At 36.4% G+C, this 18,102-nt stretch overlaps 1 protein-coding gene across 1 annotated transcript; it reads right to left on the bottom strand.

Moving 5' to 3' along the window:
- Positions 1-2,183: 2,183 nt before the first annotated feature.
- On the bottom strand, positions 2,184-9,498 carry LOC133832443 (uncharacterized). The gene is made up of 8 exons (XM_062262787.1): positions 9,320-9,498; positions 8,992-9,187; positions 8,109-8,850; positions 7,878-7,982; positions 7,251-7,604; positions 7,101-7,157; positions 6,798-6,976; positions 2,184-2,306 (listed from the first exon to the last, which is right to left on the bottom strand). Exons 1-8 carry the CDS (start codon positions 9,496-9,498, stop codon positions 2,184-2,186), a joined length of 1,935 nt encoding a protein of 644 aa, XP_062118771.1.
- Positions 9,499-18,102: the final 8,604 nt, after the last annotated feature.

Raw genomic sequence — 18,102 nt, forward strand, 5'->3', positions numbered from 1 at the left:
ACAAACCTACTGAAACTTCTGGGTCTGCTTAGTTCACAACGATCACTTCATTGTCTTATTCTTGATACCAAAAATACCTAGGAGTCATCACCCCTACCAGGGTGAGATTAGTTATAGACCCCTAGCCTAACCATTGGTACAACTTTAGAATTTTTGCCGAGTCGGCAGTCAGTGCTTCTCCCTTTCTTTCTCTGAATATAATACTTTTCCTTTTCCACACTTACTTGGAGAGATACAAATCTCTCATCTCAGAACTTTGTATTCCAAAATTAACAATTTACAAGTTCTTATGTCCTTTCAGATAGGCAGACACTCCTGCCTTAAGAAGTCTAACAACCTCTTTGGTTTTCCTCCCTGAACCAATACTAAACCGTAGTATCCACTATCCTTCACTTCTTTACTTCGCATAGTACTCCTTGCTTTTTATCTTACCATTTCCTATACCGTGTCACCTTAGTTGTACGCCAGTATTCGTCACCATGACTAACTCATCAAGGATTAAACTTTCCTTAATATCTCAAGTATTCGCATACTCAACGCTTAATTCCTTAAGATAACTGTTAAATTTTCAGATTGTTATTCCGTCTGCAATCAACCGATAATTCCAGGTTTCCACTCTATTCTCTCTGTTCTCTAGTTCCTTTCCAAAACATGGAAAACTATAGGGTCCCAACTCAGCAGCATCAATGATCTGCCCATTACTAGTTCCCCTGAACCAATTTCATTAACCCATTCAGTTGAGCCATAACTTTCCCTGTCCAACCACCTTACTTATAATTTAATGTGGTCCATTCCTATGATCCACCACCATATCACTTTATCTTTCAATATCCAAGTATACTAGATTCTGTCATCCGCTTAAATTTACCGATACAACATACCCTAGGAGATGGAACGATATCCATTTAGAATTACCATCTCCAAGCCAAATTTTTGTCGGATCTCTCATCCTATCCTTGTGCCCTAACTTGTATTACCTTGACAAGGCTCTTTCCTGTCTCCACCAATACCAACACTTTGGATTCCATTGTCCAAAGAATACGTACCTGTTCATCACCACATACTAACGCTATAACAATCTCAGTTGTTACCTTGTCCACTCCATTACAATCTATGGTGTTCTTTTAATTGACACACACCTCTCAAGTAAGAGTTCTACCTCCATTTATATATTTTCCTCGCATAGTCGAGGATCTTTAACACCAACCATCCATCCATCCATTACGTTTCACTAAATCTTGGTCTCAAGGTTATCTTTCTTACAAATGATCAAACGCTCAAATACCTTACACTATGCATACATTGCCAACCCAACGTACTATGTGTATCGACCATGGTCCAATTCTATCACCGCCCGCGAGGCTCGAACCATTCTCTTGTCAGTCTGTGCTTGGGCGTGCCCCAACCTGTGGTGCAACCTTCACAGTTTCATGTCTTTATCAAAAGTTAGGTCCTTTATGCCACCCTTCTGTATTCAACCATACACGCATGTACCTACCTCACCAAGCGCTAATCAATTCTTACTCTGTCTTCTGAACTTCCGATCTGACACTCCATTCGGTTTAACTTCAAGTTTTATTGTCTTTCTAATCTCTGGTGTAGCTGCCTGCAAAAATACTTATGTAGTAGATGACACGTTTACCGGTCCTGTTGTGCTCCCTATCCTTCAGACGTTCTTCAGTAGCTTCTCTGTTGCTTCATATCAAACCTCTTCATACCTGTTCCCTATTCTTCTTGTAGCATTATTCGGAATACCCCTGACGAGACCACACTGACACTTCATGGAGCTTTTCATGTAACCCTGCTTCCTCAGTACTAACATCATTAGCATGTTAGTTGTTCGCATTCCACTTCTAACTGGAGAGTAGCCTAGTATACCGCCAATAAATCCTGAAGGAGACTTGTTCATACTGTTCCTATATTTTTTGCTTCTAGAGCTTACCTGAGTTGCTAGCGCTTGAACCAATTAAGAACCTTTGTTGCCAATTCTTCACACCCTTCTCGGTACAAGTTGTGATTCCTGAAATGTCTCTTTCCTTGATCCTCAGCGGGTAATAACCAGATCGTAGATCAATTCCTGAAGACATTGTCTTGTCTTGTAATCGGGCATTTAAACTCTTTATCCTTAACAGACGATGCTAACAATTCCCGCAATATGATGCTCTATCTGATCCACCCCGAGGTCAAACTTCTTCAACAACTTCAGCAATTCTTCCTGTCAAACCATTATCACCTTCCATAATGTCCCTGATACTGAACTTATCTGTACCCGAGTTCTGAAGCGTACCCAATCCTTCCTTGTATACCTATCTGAATCCCTACTAGTCAGCTTAGTTTCCATTCAGTACAACTAAAGTACTCCAAATGATATTCCCTACTATCCATGGTTGTTTCTTAACAAATTAACTCTCACTCTGACCCATGTCAAGGCTTCCATATGACGAGCTCTATTGCTTTCACCACGAACCTCTCTTTTACTTGTGTCCCAATTCCTCTCCCAAAAGTTTCTAATTCCTCTTAGTGTTTCCAGCCCCTCGCAAGGTACTTTGAGGCATATTCTCTATGTCTGAATCTTTCTTGGGACATTCTCAACATCGAACTCTTCCAGCTCGTTATATAACCAAAAACATAAACTATCCAGTTAACTGATCAACTCTGAGGAACTAGCCTCGGCTTCAAATGTAACAAGGCATTCCAGTCTTCCATCCCCTATCCATGGGAATCCATCCTAACATATCGAATCATTCCATGTAGAAGTCGTGCCCTCACCTGACATCCTTCTAGGTGGCATCTCCTGCCTCTGGTGCATAATAAATAACCTCACTGGTTCCCATCACTATCCCGACAACTCTCTTGCAAATCAGATTTCCCCATCCTGACAAAACCAGAAGCCATAGAACTGTCCGGGGTTCTTCTGCTTCGACTACCGAGAATCTGTTCTTACTAAACTCCACCAATGAAAACACTGCCATTTGCATCTCTGGCACTCATGCTCTATACCTCATTTCACAGATCTCAAATAACATGGTCCTCTCTGCTACCTAAATACAAAAGATAATTTCTTACATCGAAGCGGCCCAAATGCTCTGGACTATTCCGAAGTTTAATCCTTAAATGAGTCATCATTTCCAATGACTTCCGCCTGTATCAATTTCCCAAAATTAATTACCCAACTCACAAAACTCATTGACATACACTGTTATTACCTTATCATTCCAAATCAAGCTTATAAGCCTACCAGTCTCCGTAGCTCAAACCATGTCTTTATAACCTCTTTTATCAATTCACCATCTGAGTTCTTTCCAACCCATCATACCAATGTCTCGGCTCGAGTATCATTTCCAGGCATCCTTCTGCCACAAATACTTAACACAACCCCTTAGTCATGACCTCTCATCTTCATATAACCAAGGATGGAATTAACTTTGCCCACCCTCTGACCAATTCTTAGGCAACCCAAACTTTCCTCAAAAACAGAGGATAACGCCGTTTAGGCCTTCCATATAATACCATTATCTATCCTTACCCTCACATTAAACCAACAGTGGTAACCTCGCTATCAAAGCATCTAGGCTCAACTATTAAACCCCACAACTTACTCATATACTAGCGAACATCTGCTGCGGCTTTCAGGAGCAGATGGAGGTTTCCAACTCCAACTATCATCTGCAATCCCCCTATAACGCAACACCAAGTCCACTTAACCATTCTAGGCACAAACAATTTGAGTTCATTCATCACTGCTGACTAAACTCCTCAGCCCTGAGGTTCATACTCCGAACCACTCCACCGCCAGGTCCAAATAACCACAGTTATTATGCACACATAAAGCATATTAAACACGAATCCACAATACTATACATTTAGCTACCAAATTTTTATTACAACCAAGTATACTCACACTTTATCATGCTTCCTACAAGCCCATAAATAGATACGACATATGAATTCAATTCATGCAGTAAACCACATACACTCAGTATGCAAACCATTATCCAAATATTCATTCACATGCAATAGCAATGCTAATCAGAACACTTTAATCTCATCATGCAATAGTCAAGGGCCAGGCCCTATCAGTATCTCATGCTTCCTATTAATCATACAGATATCAGCATTCATATTCCTTTCCAATCATTTAAGCATATAATCATGTATACACAATTACCAAACCCTGAGTCGAGCTTGTCTTCCGCGGCGAATGTACATGTCCAGCCATTCTTTAGGAACCCTTAAACCTAGGACGCTCTGATACCAAGTAGTAACGCCCTAGATAGCCAAGACCGTTACACTGTATGTTTATAAAGGTGCAAAACTTGCTAATCAAGTCATTTAGTTAAAAATGTGTTACTGAAACTATAATTGAGCTAGGGTTAAAAGATTTTGGTCAAAAAAGTTGCTTTCCATATATTTAAACATTTTGGTACATGTGATCCCAAAAGTAATAACGTTTAAATGACAACTTACAAAAATTCGGAACAAAAGTACAACTACTAGCCACGTTAAGGGCAAAACAGACATTTAGGCTTTTCCCGTACTGTATCACTCTTCGGCCGTGGCGGCCAATCAGCTGACTATGTACATTCAACCTTAAATCTCTCTAACTCAGGACTGGTCCACCTTGCCCTTGCCTTTACCTGCACCACGTAGCACCCGTGAGCCAAGGCCCAGCAAGAAACCAGATAACAAAGCATAACCATTAAGTAGTCAATTTAGAAATAAACAAACAAACAACTCATAAGCATAACCACACACTCAACAATCCACAACAGTTATATAATTAGGCATTCAACATACCAAGTTCATGATTTAACATCAGTAATCAATTCACATATTAATTAGGGTCGACACCCTTAGGTCGCATCCCCTATTTATCCCACTGACTCCGGCCTGCTTAAACCGAGCTCAGTGAATATTAAGCTGTCCTCAGCTACCAGTGGCCGAGCCGCGCCCTATGCGCAAATATTGATTCTGGCACTCTTAGACCATTTATCACATGTCCCATGGCATAATACCATCTATGACATTATATAGATATAGGGAGCTCTTACTCCCATCATTACAACATAACCGGGTGCAGTTTCTTACCTTTGATTCCACTAGCTTTGTTCAATGAAGTCAACTCTCAATCACGATCCTGTCCGAGCCCTGTCATACAACTAGTCACAGCCACAAATTAGATCCATCACTAAACTTCAATAACAAAACCTAACCTCGAGACCAATCCCGAGCCCTCGAGAAGCCCTAATTCCACCAAACGGGGTGGTGGAATCAAACCCCGAGCCCCCGGGCGAAAACCCTAAGAAATAACCCGAAAACCCACTTCTGGAAACAGGGTAGCACTACAACGCCACAAAGTAGGCGCTATAGCACTACAAGTAGAACCAAAAGCGCCAGGAAACACAAGCCTAGTGTTGTAGTGCCCAACGGCTAGCGCTACAGCGCTAGTCACAGACCAGCAACACCTTGTTTTTCTTCCTTCGATTTTCCTCGAACTGAAACCCCATGGAACCCTTCCAAACCTCAACTACACACCAAATTAAGTCTACCATCACCTATATCTCACCCCCACACAACCCAATAACACAAGACTTAACCACATGCATCATCAAACTAAGAAAACAAACATTGAACTCAAGAACTCAAGAATTCAACCAGAAACTCAGAAACTTAGAACTTCAAAGCCAGAATTTCTTACCTTCTATGGAGAATTTCGACCTTGGGTTATCTCTAGTATCCTTCCAGCCTCAAGCCCTTCAACTCCTCAAGCTTATTTCCTTTAATTCCATCCAAAACTCAAGCTTAGAAATTACCTCAATAAAACTCAGAAAAAAACTCATCAGAAATCTTGAAACTTACCTCAATTGAGTAGCTAATCTCTGCTAACTCTTTTAGCTTCACCAAGGTCTTTAGCCCTAAGTTCCAGCCTGAGCTTACTGTGAGATTCCAGCCCCAATACTCACAGAGAATGGTGAAGAGTAGAGCAAGCCGAATGGAGAAGAAAGAGTCCATGTTTTTCTTCTTTCTTTCCTTCTCTTTTCTTTCCTTTAACTTCTGAAACTTTCTACAGCCTCCACTAAAACTAAAAAGGAAATATAACACTTATCTCTTTTCAGTCAAATGACCATTTTTCCCTCCCATTAAATCCTAAGCCTTAAAGCATACTAAGGGCATTTTAGTCATTTGCTCACAATTCCTGCTAATTACTCGAGTGTCCCTAATAATTACCGCTTACATCCCGACACCTAACTAATCAAAAATTATTTTCCTCAGTATCAAATAATCCTTAATATACTTCTCAAATTCCCAGAAATACCCCTGGACTCCCACGAGCCGACTATAAATCCCCGCCGTGACTTTTCCGCTAAACCGCTCACTAGGATCGCCTCGAGTCACAAGCTACAAATATATCCACATAATAATGTGGTCTCAACAATTTATCACAAATATTTACATTTATGCCCTCAACGGTCCAAAATTACAAATATACCCTTATACCCTAATTAGGGCCTACATGCATACTAATACACATAGTCATGCATCACATTTATCCAAATAAGCATATAAGCATGCTTTTCACCATTAATTCATGTAACTTCGAATTGCGCCCTCCCAGCACACTAATCAAGGCCCATAAGCCTTATTAGTAATTTTGGGTCGTTACATTTACCTTTCCAGATCTCATAAGGGGTCTTATGAGTACCTGGTCGTAAAAACACCATGTTGATGATGTGGCAAGCAGTGTTAATTGCTTGAGCCCATAGACGCTTGGTAAGTTTCTTGCTGTTTAACATTACCCTAGCCATCTCTATCAAAGTTCGATTCTTTCTTTCAACAACTCCATTTTGTTGAGGAGTTTTTGGAGCAGAAAATTCATGAGAAATACCTTTAGATTTACAAAACTCATCATAAACAGTGTTTTCAAATTCTTTTCCATGATCACTCCTAATCCAAACAATCTTTCCAATATTAAAATCTTTTTCCACACAAAATTTCAAACAAAGATTTAAAAGCATCAAATGTATCATATTTTTCTCTCAAAAAATCTACCCATGAAAACCGAGAGAAATCATCAACACACACAAAAATGTATTTCTTACCATTCAAACTTTCAACTTGAATTGGACCCATTAGATCCATATGAAGAAGTTCAAGAACTTTGGAAGTATTCACATCAGGAATACTTTTGTGAGAAATTTTCAGTTTCTTACCAAATTGACATGGTTCGCATTTTCCCACAGATTATTTACCCAGTTTTTGTAATCCTCGAACAATTCCTGCATTTGACAGTTTTTTCAAAATTTTGAAATGAATGTGTTCAAGCTTTTCATGCCATAAATCAGTAGAGCTATCTATGGCAGAGTGATAAGTAGCATAGGTAGTGAGAGTGTAACAATTATCATTAGGTCTAAACCCTTGCAAAATAATTTCATCTTGGTCATTAACAACGTAGCAACGATTACTATCAAAATTAACAGTGTAACCTTGATCACAAATTTGATTAACGCTAAGAAGATTAGCTCTTAGTCCTTCAACCAAAACTATATTCTTAAGCCTGGGTAGACCTTCAAAATTAAGAGTTCCCATCCCTATGACATTTCTAGCTAGACCATTACCAAAAGTAACTTATCCACATTGCATTAGTCTAATGTTGACAAGAAAATCTTTATCACCTGTCATGTGCTTGGAACTACCACTGTCAAAATACCACATTTGAGACGCAGCAGTTTTAAAACAAGAGATACCAGCAAGACATTTATTTTTAACAACCCATTTTTGTTTTTGAAAAACATGTTTATTTTGAAACACTTGAAAATTTCCAAAAAATTTAGAACTAAACATGTTCTGCAAAGTAAGGCATCTAGGTCGAATGTGACCTTTTACTCCACAAAAATGACAAGAGGGAATGAAACATTTCTTTTTCCCATGAGAATTTTCACGTTTTCCTGACTGCTTCATTTCTGTAGAAACAGAACCTTCTGCTATAAAAACAAAACCCTAAAAAGTTGAATCAGAATATCTAGAGGACATATTTTCAGATTTAACAAATTTAGTATTCATTTTCGATTGAGTTTCAACAAAAGCCAATCTAGCATGACTCAGTTGACCTGAATTCTGAATCTCCTCAAAAATGTTAGAACCTGGATTTAGCATTTTAAAATTTCTTTTCAATTTGTCAAGTTCTTTTGTCAAAAATACAATTTCAGAAATTTTCGAACACAACTCAAATTCACAACATTTATTATTTTCTTCAAGATCTTTGATGTTGTGAGACAATTCTTTATTCATTTTAACCAAGGAACGATTTTCAGTATAAACTTGTAACCATATACCATACATTACCTTGTATGATTCAACCAATGATTCTTCATTGAGTTCTGACTCGTCTGAATCCGAGTCAATTTCCTTTTTATCAACATCAATCAAGGTATTTTTTAAACACAAAATTTTTCCTCTTTCCTGAAAAGCACTTGACAAAACATTGGTTAAAGCAACTTTCTCATTAACCTCATCACTACTTTCAGAATCATCATCACTCCAAGTAACATTAAAACCTTTTTTATTCTTTTTCAATGTGTTGGCACATTTAGATTGTATATGACCATAACCATCACATTCTCGACATTGAATGCCCTTTTTATTGTTAGAAACAAAAGGTTTAGAAGAGGTGTTACCTTTTGGAGCTTTTGAAAAATTATTTTTATTTCCAACCTTTTTCATGAACTTTTGAAAATTTCTTGTTAACAAGGCCATTTCATCATCTTTCTCATCATCAGAAACATCTTTTTTCATCAACTTTAAATGCAATACCTTTGTTTTTTCAATTGAAGGATTCGGCTTACCCTTTTTCTTTATTTTTTGATTTAGCTCAAATGTTCATAACGAACCCATAAGCTCCTCAACCTTCATTTTGCCAAAATCCTTAGCTTCCTCCATTGCTAGCAATTTCATGTCAAACCTGTCTGGAAGCACACGAACTATTTTTCAAACCAACACAGATTCATCTAGTTTTTCTCCCAAGGCAAAAAACTCATTAGCAATATCAGACAACTTTTCATAAAACTCAGATAAATTTTCAGTTTCCCACATTCTTAATTCATCAAATCTAGTTTGCAACATGGTAAAACGTGATCTCTTTATATCAACGGTACCTTCAAAACTGAGTTTGAGGGATTTTCCACGCCTCCTTTGCATATTCACAAGATGATATCAATTTTATAAAGCCTTCACCAACACCATTAAAAATTGCATGCAAAGCATTATAATTATAACCAAATAATTTTTCATCTTCAATGGATCACTCAAGTTCAGATTTTACCTTTGAATTACCTTCATCATCTTTTTCAATCGGTGGAGTCCAACCCGAGAGTATAGATCTCCAAGCCTTCTCACTTGTGACTTGATGAATGCCCTCATCCTGACCTTCCAGTACGGATAATTAGTATCATTTAATAGAGGTGGCCGAGTGATGGAGTTTCCTTCTGCAAAGAAGGACATCTCACACAAAAAAAAATTAAACGGAATAATATAACTGTAATGCCCTGAATTCTTCGATATGGTTTAATGGCGGGATTAGTAGGCCGGGAGGGCCATACTTGTTTAATTATGCCATTAAATGATATTATGCATGTATATGTGAATTATATTATGATATGATGTTATATGCGTGCATGCGGGTCCACATTTGAATAATTATGTTGTTTTGATAATTTGGCCTATTGAGGGTGAATATGTGTATTTGGGTGCATAATGTGATTGGTGAATGAGATTCCATTATTATGGAGATATATAAGAGCTATTCGGCATGAGATGGCCATATATAATGGATTAGTGATTTTGTCATAACGGGGTCAATTTTGGGGTAATAGAAATGTTTATTTGATGATAAATTGGGAATATTTGAGATCAGGGTGAAATTCTGGAGGTTTTGACTATAATGTCTCCGGGGGTATTTTTGGGACCCCGAGCACTAGGTTTTACTTGAGGTTACTTAAGCTTGAAGTAGCTGTCAAATAGAACGTACGATTAGAAAACCTCTCGTTCTCCCTTTCGATAGACCGTTTTACCGTTTGAGCATTTTCGAAGATATCTCGAGTTCTAGGAGTCAGAATCAAGCGAGGATCGAGGCATAGCGATCCTAGGAAAGATTAGAAGCTTCTTAACTGAAGGATTTGACAGAAAACAAACCAATCAAAGGTAATCTACGTTTTGAGTTTTCCGAGTTTCTAAGCTTTGAATTGGACTTTGTGAATTGTTGAGTTTTTGGTGGGTTTGAACCTTGGGTTTTGGTGTTTTGGGAAGCTTGGGAACTTTGTTTTGATGATTGGGGATGGTTAGGTATGATTTTGGAAGCTTGGAAAAGTTGAAAACACGTTTGGGTATGGCCCAGGGTTAGGGGTTGCGGCCCTGTTCTTGGGCGCCGCGTCCCTGGCTCGATGAGGAAGAAAGGGAGGTTCTGTTTTGGCTGGGTGCCGCGGCGCTTGTTTCAGGAATTTCTGGGGGCCGCGGCCCATGGGGCCAGGGCCACAGCTGTTTCCCTGTTTTGACCCCGTTTGCTTGTTTTGACCTCGAGAACTTAGCTATAGGCCTCGGGAGTGTCCCTACTACTTGGATTGGTTGGGATTGATCTTCCGGAGGCTAGATATTGGTGTGGAAACCTATGTTGACCATTAATGTTAATGATGTCCCGTGTTTGGTTATGATTAGGAGACCGCTAAAGGACTAAAGGTTGATCGTTCTCACGGGTCGTTCTTTTAATCTTTCTAGCTCGAATCTGAGGTAAGAAAACTGCACCCTGTGTATATATGACATGCGTGATTATTATTGAGTCATGTTGATTGATAACTGTGGACATGGATTGCCTATTAAATGCTAGCAAATGTTGAATACTTGTATATGTACTGACTAGTCAGGGACACTGACCTAAAGAGTCAGAAATGGCATAGAATCAAGAACGCCGAGTCAAATGAAGATTATATCTAATCGATATCAGCGTTGAATGACTCATATGGGGTGTTAATGCTGGACCGACCCTAAGGTCGATGAACTTATAAGTGCTTGTCTGGTCTAAGACCAGTTATTCAGAGCCAGGGCATATGGCCCCGGTGACTGTTTGTCACATGGCTAGGGAACGCTGCTCCAGGGTTATGACTGTAAATCATGGGGAAGGTTATGTTGGTGACTAATCACCATACACCTATCCTGTTCAAACTTATGAAAAGTTCTCTTATCAGTTAAGCCCGAGTGACCCTAACGTCACATGGATAGAGGGGGTTGTACCCACTTTTGTGACTGCTGCGACTGTCACCTATTTGTTTGGACTGATGGTCCTGAATGATTATTATGATCATTGTTGATATTATATCATGCTTTATTGTGTTTTCTTGCTGGGCCTTGGCTTATGGGTGCTATGTGGTGCAGGTAAAGGGAAAGAAAAGCTCGCCCAGCCTTGAGTGGAGAGCTTAGGTGGTGATGTGTACATATGTGGCCGCTTGACCACCACGGCCAAGGCGTTCTCAGAGGAACTAGGGGGTTTACCCTATTTTTTCTGCTTAGGTCGGCGAGATTGTAAATTTGAAACTGTAATGACCGTTTTGTACTAAGAACAACTTGTAAATGTTTTGATTAGCTCTGTAGAGCAGTTTGTAATGAAATTATCCATTCCTTTTTATTAGTTTTTCCACCTTAACCTGTTAATTATACTTAGAGCACGTTTTTGACCAAAGGACTCGGGTAACGGGTCAAATTTCTGGTCCACCGTTCACCGTAACTGTTCTGGGGTAACCAGGGCGTTACAATAACCTCAAGATCTCAGTAAGAGTTTAGTGACTTGCTTTGATACCAATTGCAATTCCGTATTTTATAATTATCAACTTATTATTTAATTAATCAATTAATTAAATGCAGAATAATTAAGTCGGTACTGAAACAGATATTCTATAGCTACAGACCAGGGTGCTGTAACTAAATACCAGAAAACCAAAAAAGAACTAAAATGCAGAAAATAAAAACACACAAGGTTTTTCTACGTGGTATCAGAAATCCTTGTAGATTGCTACTAGTCCACAGGGCCACGCCTAGAGATAAGATTCATTAGTAAGATCTCAAAAATACAAAGTTTTTGACTTATGCATAACTAGACTCCCTCTTATTATATGCTGCATGCTTGATGTATTCCACCTTGACAAATGAACCTTGTTGACCCTTCAAGAATACGAACTCCCGCGATCTGCTTGAAGTGTGCTTGCTTTCTCCCAAAGTAAGACTTGAACCACCTTCTCCCGAAGGTTTGCACTTTGTTCTCCTCCTTTGCAGAATTTTTTGAAGACTCAAAACAATTACAAGGACACTGATAAACAGAGGTAGAGTTGAACTTACCACCTCTACATAACAAAGACTCTCTTTAACAAATAAGAATGAAAAACAAAAAGAGGTAACTAAAACCTAGCAGCCAATATGAGTATTGATAGTCATTATACTCATATTGGGCAACTAATACACAGTCTAAACCGACATAAGCCCACAAGGAGACTTTCCTAAAATAATTCTTCAATTAGACAGGATTTCCTGATTCTGTAGCTACAGAATTGTGAGCTATATTTGGTAACAATCTACCCTTTGATATAGGAATCAAGACTTCCCTTTTATAACCTGATCATGCAATAAAACTCAATTATATGGTCAGTTATAATGAGGTAATCGGCTGGAAAAAGACAGCTAAAAAAGATTTATTTTTATAATAATAAAGCCATACTATTTTTGGAAAACTTTCCAAATATAGAAAAGTTTGTTATTAATTATACATTTATTATTTAAAACAAATAAAACGTATATCAATAATATATATTTAGATACAGCCGAATATAATAAGAAAATACAAAATATTTTTGTCAAATTAAATATGCCAAAAATGGAATTAACAATATCGTTTGATTATTTTGTTGTGATATTTGATGGGAATTAAAATTGTAGACAGTTCGTAGAAACAAAGAAATTATGCTCAATAAATATATATATATATTTCTATATAACTTTTTTTCTATGATATGTAAGAATTTAGCTTAATTGAAAAATATAATTTACTTTATGATTTAGTTACTTATGAAAATGAGTAATAAATTTAGAATTTAAGTTATTATAATTATACACTAATTTATTTTAGTATTACATTGTTTTAAATATATATTTTGAGATAAATAGAGATTGAATAAAAAGAAAATTATCAAAAGAATAAAATGAGTTGAATATTTCATATAGTTTGCAATAAAGATGGGAGATGATCCTAATCTATATATTTATATAAATGAGAGTTATATGGAAGTGATGTGACTTCCTAGAATAAATAATATATGATTTATTTATTTTCTCATAATTTGTGATTGTTCAAATTTTTTTATTTAACAAATAAATTAATTAACAATTTCAAAAATCTCTATAATCCCATATGATTTACAAATTATTGTGGGGTTATACTTTTAGGATATAAATAAACCATTCATTTACTTTGATTTGTAATTTGTTAAAATATTAATATTTTTTTCTTATAATGATTGATTTAACTCAATCTTGCCTAATAATTATATTTTTTTAGTTTATTAAATTTATATTATATATATAATTTTGGGTGAATTATACAAACATATATAACATTAAATAAAAGTTGAAGAATTACTAAGTGTATACAAAAGTTATAATTTTCTATCATTGTAAAAGAAATTATAATTTCCTTACTCATATTGTATTCTTTTTTTAATATTATAAATATATATTTATATAAAGGAGAGCCCCAAGGGGATGATGTGTTTTCTTAGTTTTTCTATTTTTTTAAATATTATAAATCTATTTTTTATATAAAAACACTCTAAAATTGTTCTAAATCACTCTATCTATTTTCTTAGTTTTTCTCATTTTTTATTCTATTTTTTCTAAAAGCAATATATTTTTATTCTATTTTTTTAAAATATTAATAATAATAATAATAGTTAACTCACTTTTATTTTATTTTACTTTCTATATATAATAATAAATTAATTACTATTAACTCTATTTTTTTTATGTTAGTTTCTAAATATCTATCTATATATATAATGATAAATTAATTAACTAATTTGAATAGAGTTATTTAAATATCTTTTTAAATGAGATATTTTTTATAAAAAAATATTATAATTATAATGAAACGATCATGCATATATAAATATATATATATATATTTAAGTGATATAAAAATTAAACTACAACACAATTATATAAAAGAAAATATATTCTGATTTACTCTATTTTAGTCAAATATTTTTCTGAAAATTCAATACGAACTCTTTGTTCGATAAATTTTTAATAATTTTGTACGCCCTAAATATCCACGCATTATTGACGAGCTAGAAAAGAGCTTAATTCGATTTGCCACGTGTAAATCGTCCACCCGAAGCTGTTTTGTTACGGGCCTCCATCTGTCCAGCCCGAGCTGATTAGACAGTTAACTGCTACTCGGAGGCATCGTGTCAACAGTATGGGTGTCACGAACTGGCGCCACCTTAAGCTCGTGATGCGGTAGAGATCTGACACCCGAATCCTCGTAAAGTCAACCACGCAATATAAACGTGCATATATCAAACATCACATGTCTGTTTTATTCCTGATTTCTCAGATACACAGTATAAACGTGCGCATTCAGACATCCCGTATCTGATTTGGACCAGGCAGCCCATTACCCATCCTTACCTGTTGATTAGACCTCGCTGTTGGGAAAATATAAATTGCCTCAATGGAAATGGTAAGAAAATGTTACAACTCTATGCAAAATATTACAATAGACAAGGATTGATTATATAAAGTGTTACAACTCTATAATTGAAAATACAAATAAAACAAAGGTAATGAAGAAGAAGAGAATAGTAAAATACAACTATAAGCAAAAGGTTACAAATAAAGTAAAGCGTTTGAAACAAAAGAAAAGAAAATATTACAACTCTTGAACAAGAAATACAAGTAAAATATACAAGAGAATAAGAAGAAAACAATACAATAGAAAGGAGAACAGAAATACAAGAAACTCTCACTTACACAACCTAAGTGAAGAGGGTTGGGGATCACCAACTTGAACAAGGTTTAAAACCTTTGTCCAAAAGCTTATTTCCCCCTAACTCCAGCACTAAGGGATCTCTCTCAGATATTGGAAAAGCTTTCTGGAATTATCAAGCCTGAAGGTGTTTCCAGCCAAGTGCTGTAATGGATAGAAATGTTGTGTCTTTCAAGTGAGCTATAGGCTCTTATTTATAGAGTTTAGAGACACCCTTTGAATTTCAAACTCCACCAACCCCCATGGTTGTTACCAATGTTTAATTGGATTAATATGGAATTAAAAATGAGATTTGGGAGTTATTTGGATTTTTTGAGACGTTCAACAAAGATTGAAAAAACTGAAAAATTGGTCAGTTTTAGCCTGTGGCCGCGGCCAGAGACATTAGTGGCCATGGCCACTAGCCTCTGTCCCACAGGCTGCGGCCACTGAATGTTGGTGGCCTCGGCCACCGACCAATTTCAGCACAAAAAATGTGTTATTTTTCCAAACGATTCCAAACCCTCCCAAATGATTTTGCAACTCCCAAAACACAACATTGGGGGTTAAAATCATATCTCTAACAGCCATATCACATATGGCTTTATGAAATTAATATCAATATTGTGTAATAACAATTTTACACAATAAAGGGTAATATTTGGAAGTTACAAATTTGTAACACCAAATATGTTACATTATTTGGATATATCTCATATATCTAAATATTGTAATTCTCTATTATATATTACAATATTTGACACACTTTGTCACATTTATTTAATCTAAAACATTATATTATAATATAATATAATATTACATTATATTATAAAATAATATAACATTCCCCCACTAGATTAAATAGTTATCTATTGTAACACTTATTTAATCAATCATTATATTTTGAAATATAACATATCCCCCACTTGATTAAATAAGAACTCTCTCTTATAGGAGTCATTGCATTAGTGCATAAAGCAAAGTGTTTTTCAACTTGAACTTTACTATAGTGTAATTATCACAAAATTTTCCGAAAATTAGGTTGCACTAGGCATTGAACCATCTTTTCATGATGACAAATCGGTGATAACACAAAGACCTTTACGATGTTCACTTGAGACCTCTATGTCTTGCTTTGCATCGTTAATGGCCATGTGCACTTTCCATTCATGGATGTTCTTGAGAATACTCCCAATTCTCATGAGACGCGGCACCACCCCTAGGTCCATATATGTAGAATTCTTACAGTATTTCTTTACCAAAAATACTTGTATTTACAAGACTGAATTCTAATAAAAAACCTTTCGGGTTTAACCCTCCACTTGGTAACACACAAGTACTCAATATCTCAGATGGGACTTGTTTTGAGTACAACTAATATTCACTTGATTGACTTGTTGTTACCTATTGAACCTAACACTAGTTGAATAACTAGTGTTAAGATAGGTTACCATAAATCGTGAATCTCTTTAGGGAGTTTAAGTCCCATCTCTCGAAAAGATGCAGCCACTAAATCCCTCATTAGTGGCTTAGTGAAATGATCCCCCAGATTTCACTTGTTCTCATATAGGATATTGAGATGACTCCTCTTTGAATCAATTCTCTTACATATCCATGTCTTAGACTAATATGTCTAGACTTCCCATTATACACTCCGCTGTATGCTCTAGCCAATGTCGCTTGGCTATCACAATGTATCGATATAGTAGATACATTATCTTTGATTAGGGGAATCTCTATCAACAGATCCCTTAACCATTCGGCCTCTTTGCCGGTAGTAGCTAGAGCTATGAACTCTGCTTCCATAGTGGAATGAGATATACAGGTTTGTTTCTTGGAACCCTAAGAAATTTCACCTCCACCAAGTGTAAATACCACACCAGTTGTGGACAAGTTGTCCCCAAGATTGGATATCCAACTTGCATCTGTATATCCATCTAATATCGAAGGAAATTTGGAGAAATGAAGGCTTAGTCCTTTGGTTTTCTTGAGATAACCTAGGACTCTTCCAATTGCCTTCCAGTGATCCACACTTGGATTACGTGTAAACCTACTAAGTTTACTTACCGCAAATGCTATATCAGGTCTAGTACACTGGGCCGCGTACATTAGACTCCCTATAGCACTAGCATACTCCAATTGAGCCATCGCTCTTCCTTCATTGTTCTCTAGTTTTACACTATGATCGAATGGAGTATTGGCATCTTTAACCTTGAGATGGTCAAATTTGTTCAATACTTTCTCAACATAGTGGGCTTGCCCTAACGCAAAACCCCCACTATGTTTCTTTACTTTGATACCGAGTATGGTATCAACTTCTCCAAGATCTTTCATCTTGAAGGCTGATGATAGAAACCTCTTCGTTTCTTCTATCCCTGTCATGCTATTACTTAGAATAAGCATGTCATCAACATATAAGCAAACAATGACCACATATCCCTTACAAGTTTTGGAGTACAAACACTTGTCTCCATTGTTATGTCTAAACCCATTACACATGATGGCTTGATCAAATTTCTCATGCCATTGCTTAGGAGCTTGTTTCAATCCATATAAGGATTTTACAAGTCTACAAACTTTATGTCAATATTTTGGTAGGATAAACCCTTCGGGTTGTTCCATATAGACCTCCTCATTGAGGTCACCATTAAGGAATGCTGTTTTGACATCCATTTGATGAACATACAAGTTGTGTATAGAAGCTAAAGCGAACAAAATTGTTATAGAAGTTGTTCTTGCAACGGGCGCATAGGTATTGAAATAATTGATACCCTCTTTTTGCCTAAACCCTTTAGCTACTAATCTAGCTTTAAAGGTTTGGATAGTGTCGTCAGTGTGGTATTTTCTCCTAAATACCCACTTACACCCAATTGGCTTAGACCCCGGTGGGAGGTCTACCAATTCCCAAGTGTTATTGGAAAGAATGGAATCCATCTCATCATTGATGGCTTCTTTCCAAAATGCACTATCTCTCAATTGCATAGCTTCTCTATAAGTCTTATGATCATCCTCAACGAGAAGTACAATAGGAATTTTCCTAATGA

Source organism: Humulus lupulus, chromosome 4 (assembly GCF_963169125.1).
Source record: "Humulus lupulus chromosome 4, drHumLupu1.1, whole genome shotgun sequence".
In the NCBI taxonomy this organism is placed as follows: domain Eukaryota; kingdom Viridiplantae; phylum Streptophyta; class Magnoliopsida; order Rosales; family Cannabaceae; genus Humulus; species Humulus lupulus.

Excerpts from the sequence above, each read along its gene's own strand:
- LOC133832443 (XM_062262787.1), bottom strand. The coding sequence starts at position 9,498 with ATGTCCTTCTTTGCAGAAGGAAACTCCATCACTCGGCCACCTCTATTA. Across the intron at positions 7,983-8,108 it reads TGAGGAGATTCAGAATTCAG|CAGAAGGTTCTGTTTCTACA; the intron begins GTCAACTGAGTC and ends TTGTTTTTATAG. Across the intron at positions 7,158-7,250 it reads TCGAGGATTACAAAAACTGG|TTCTTGAACTTCTTCATATG; the intron begins GTAAATAATCTG and ends ATACTTCCAAAG.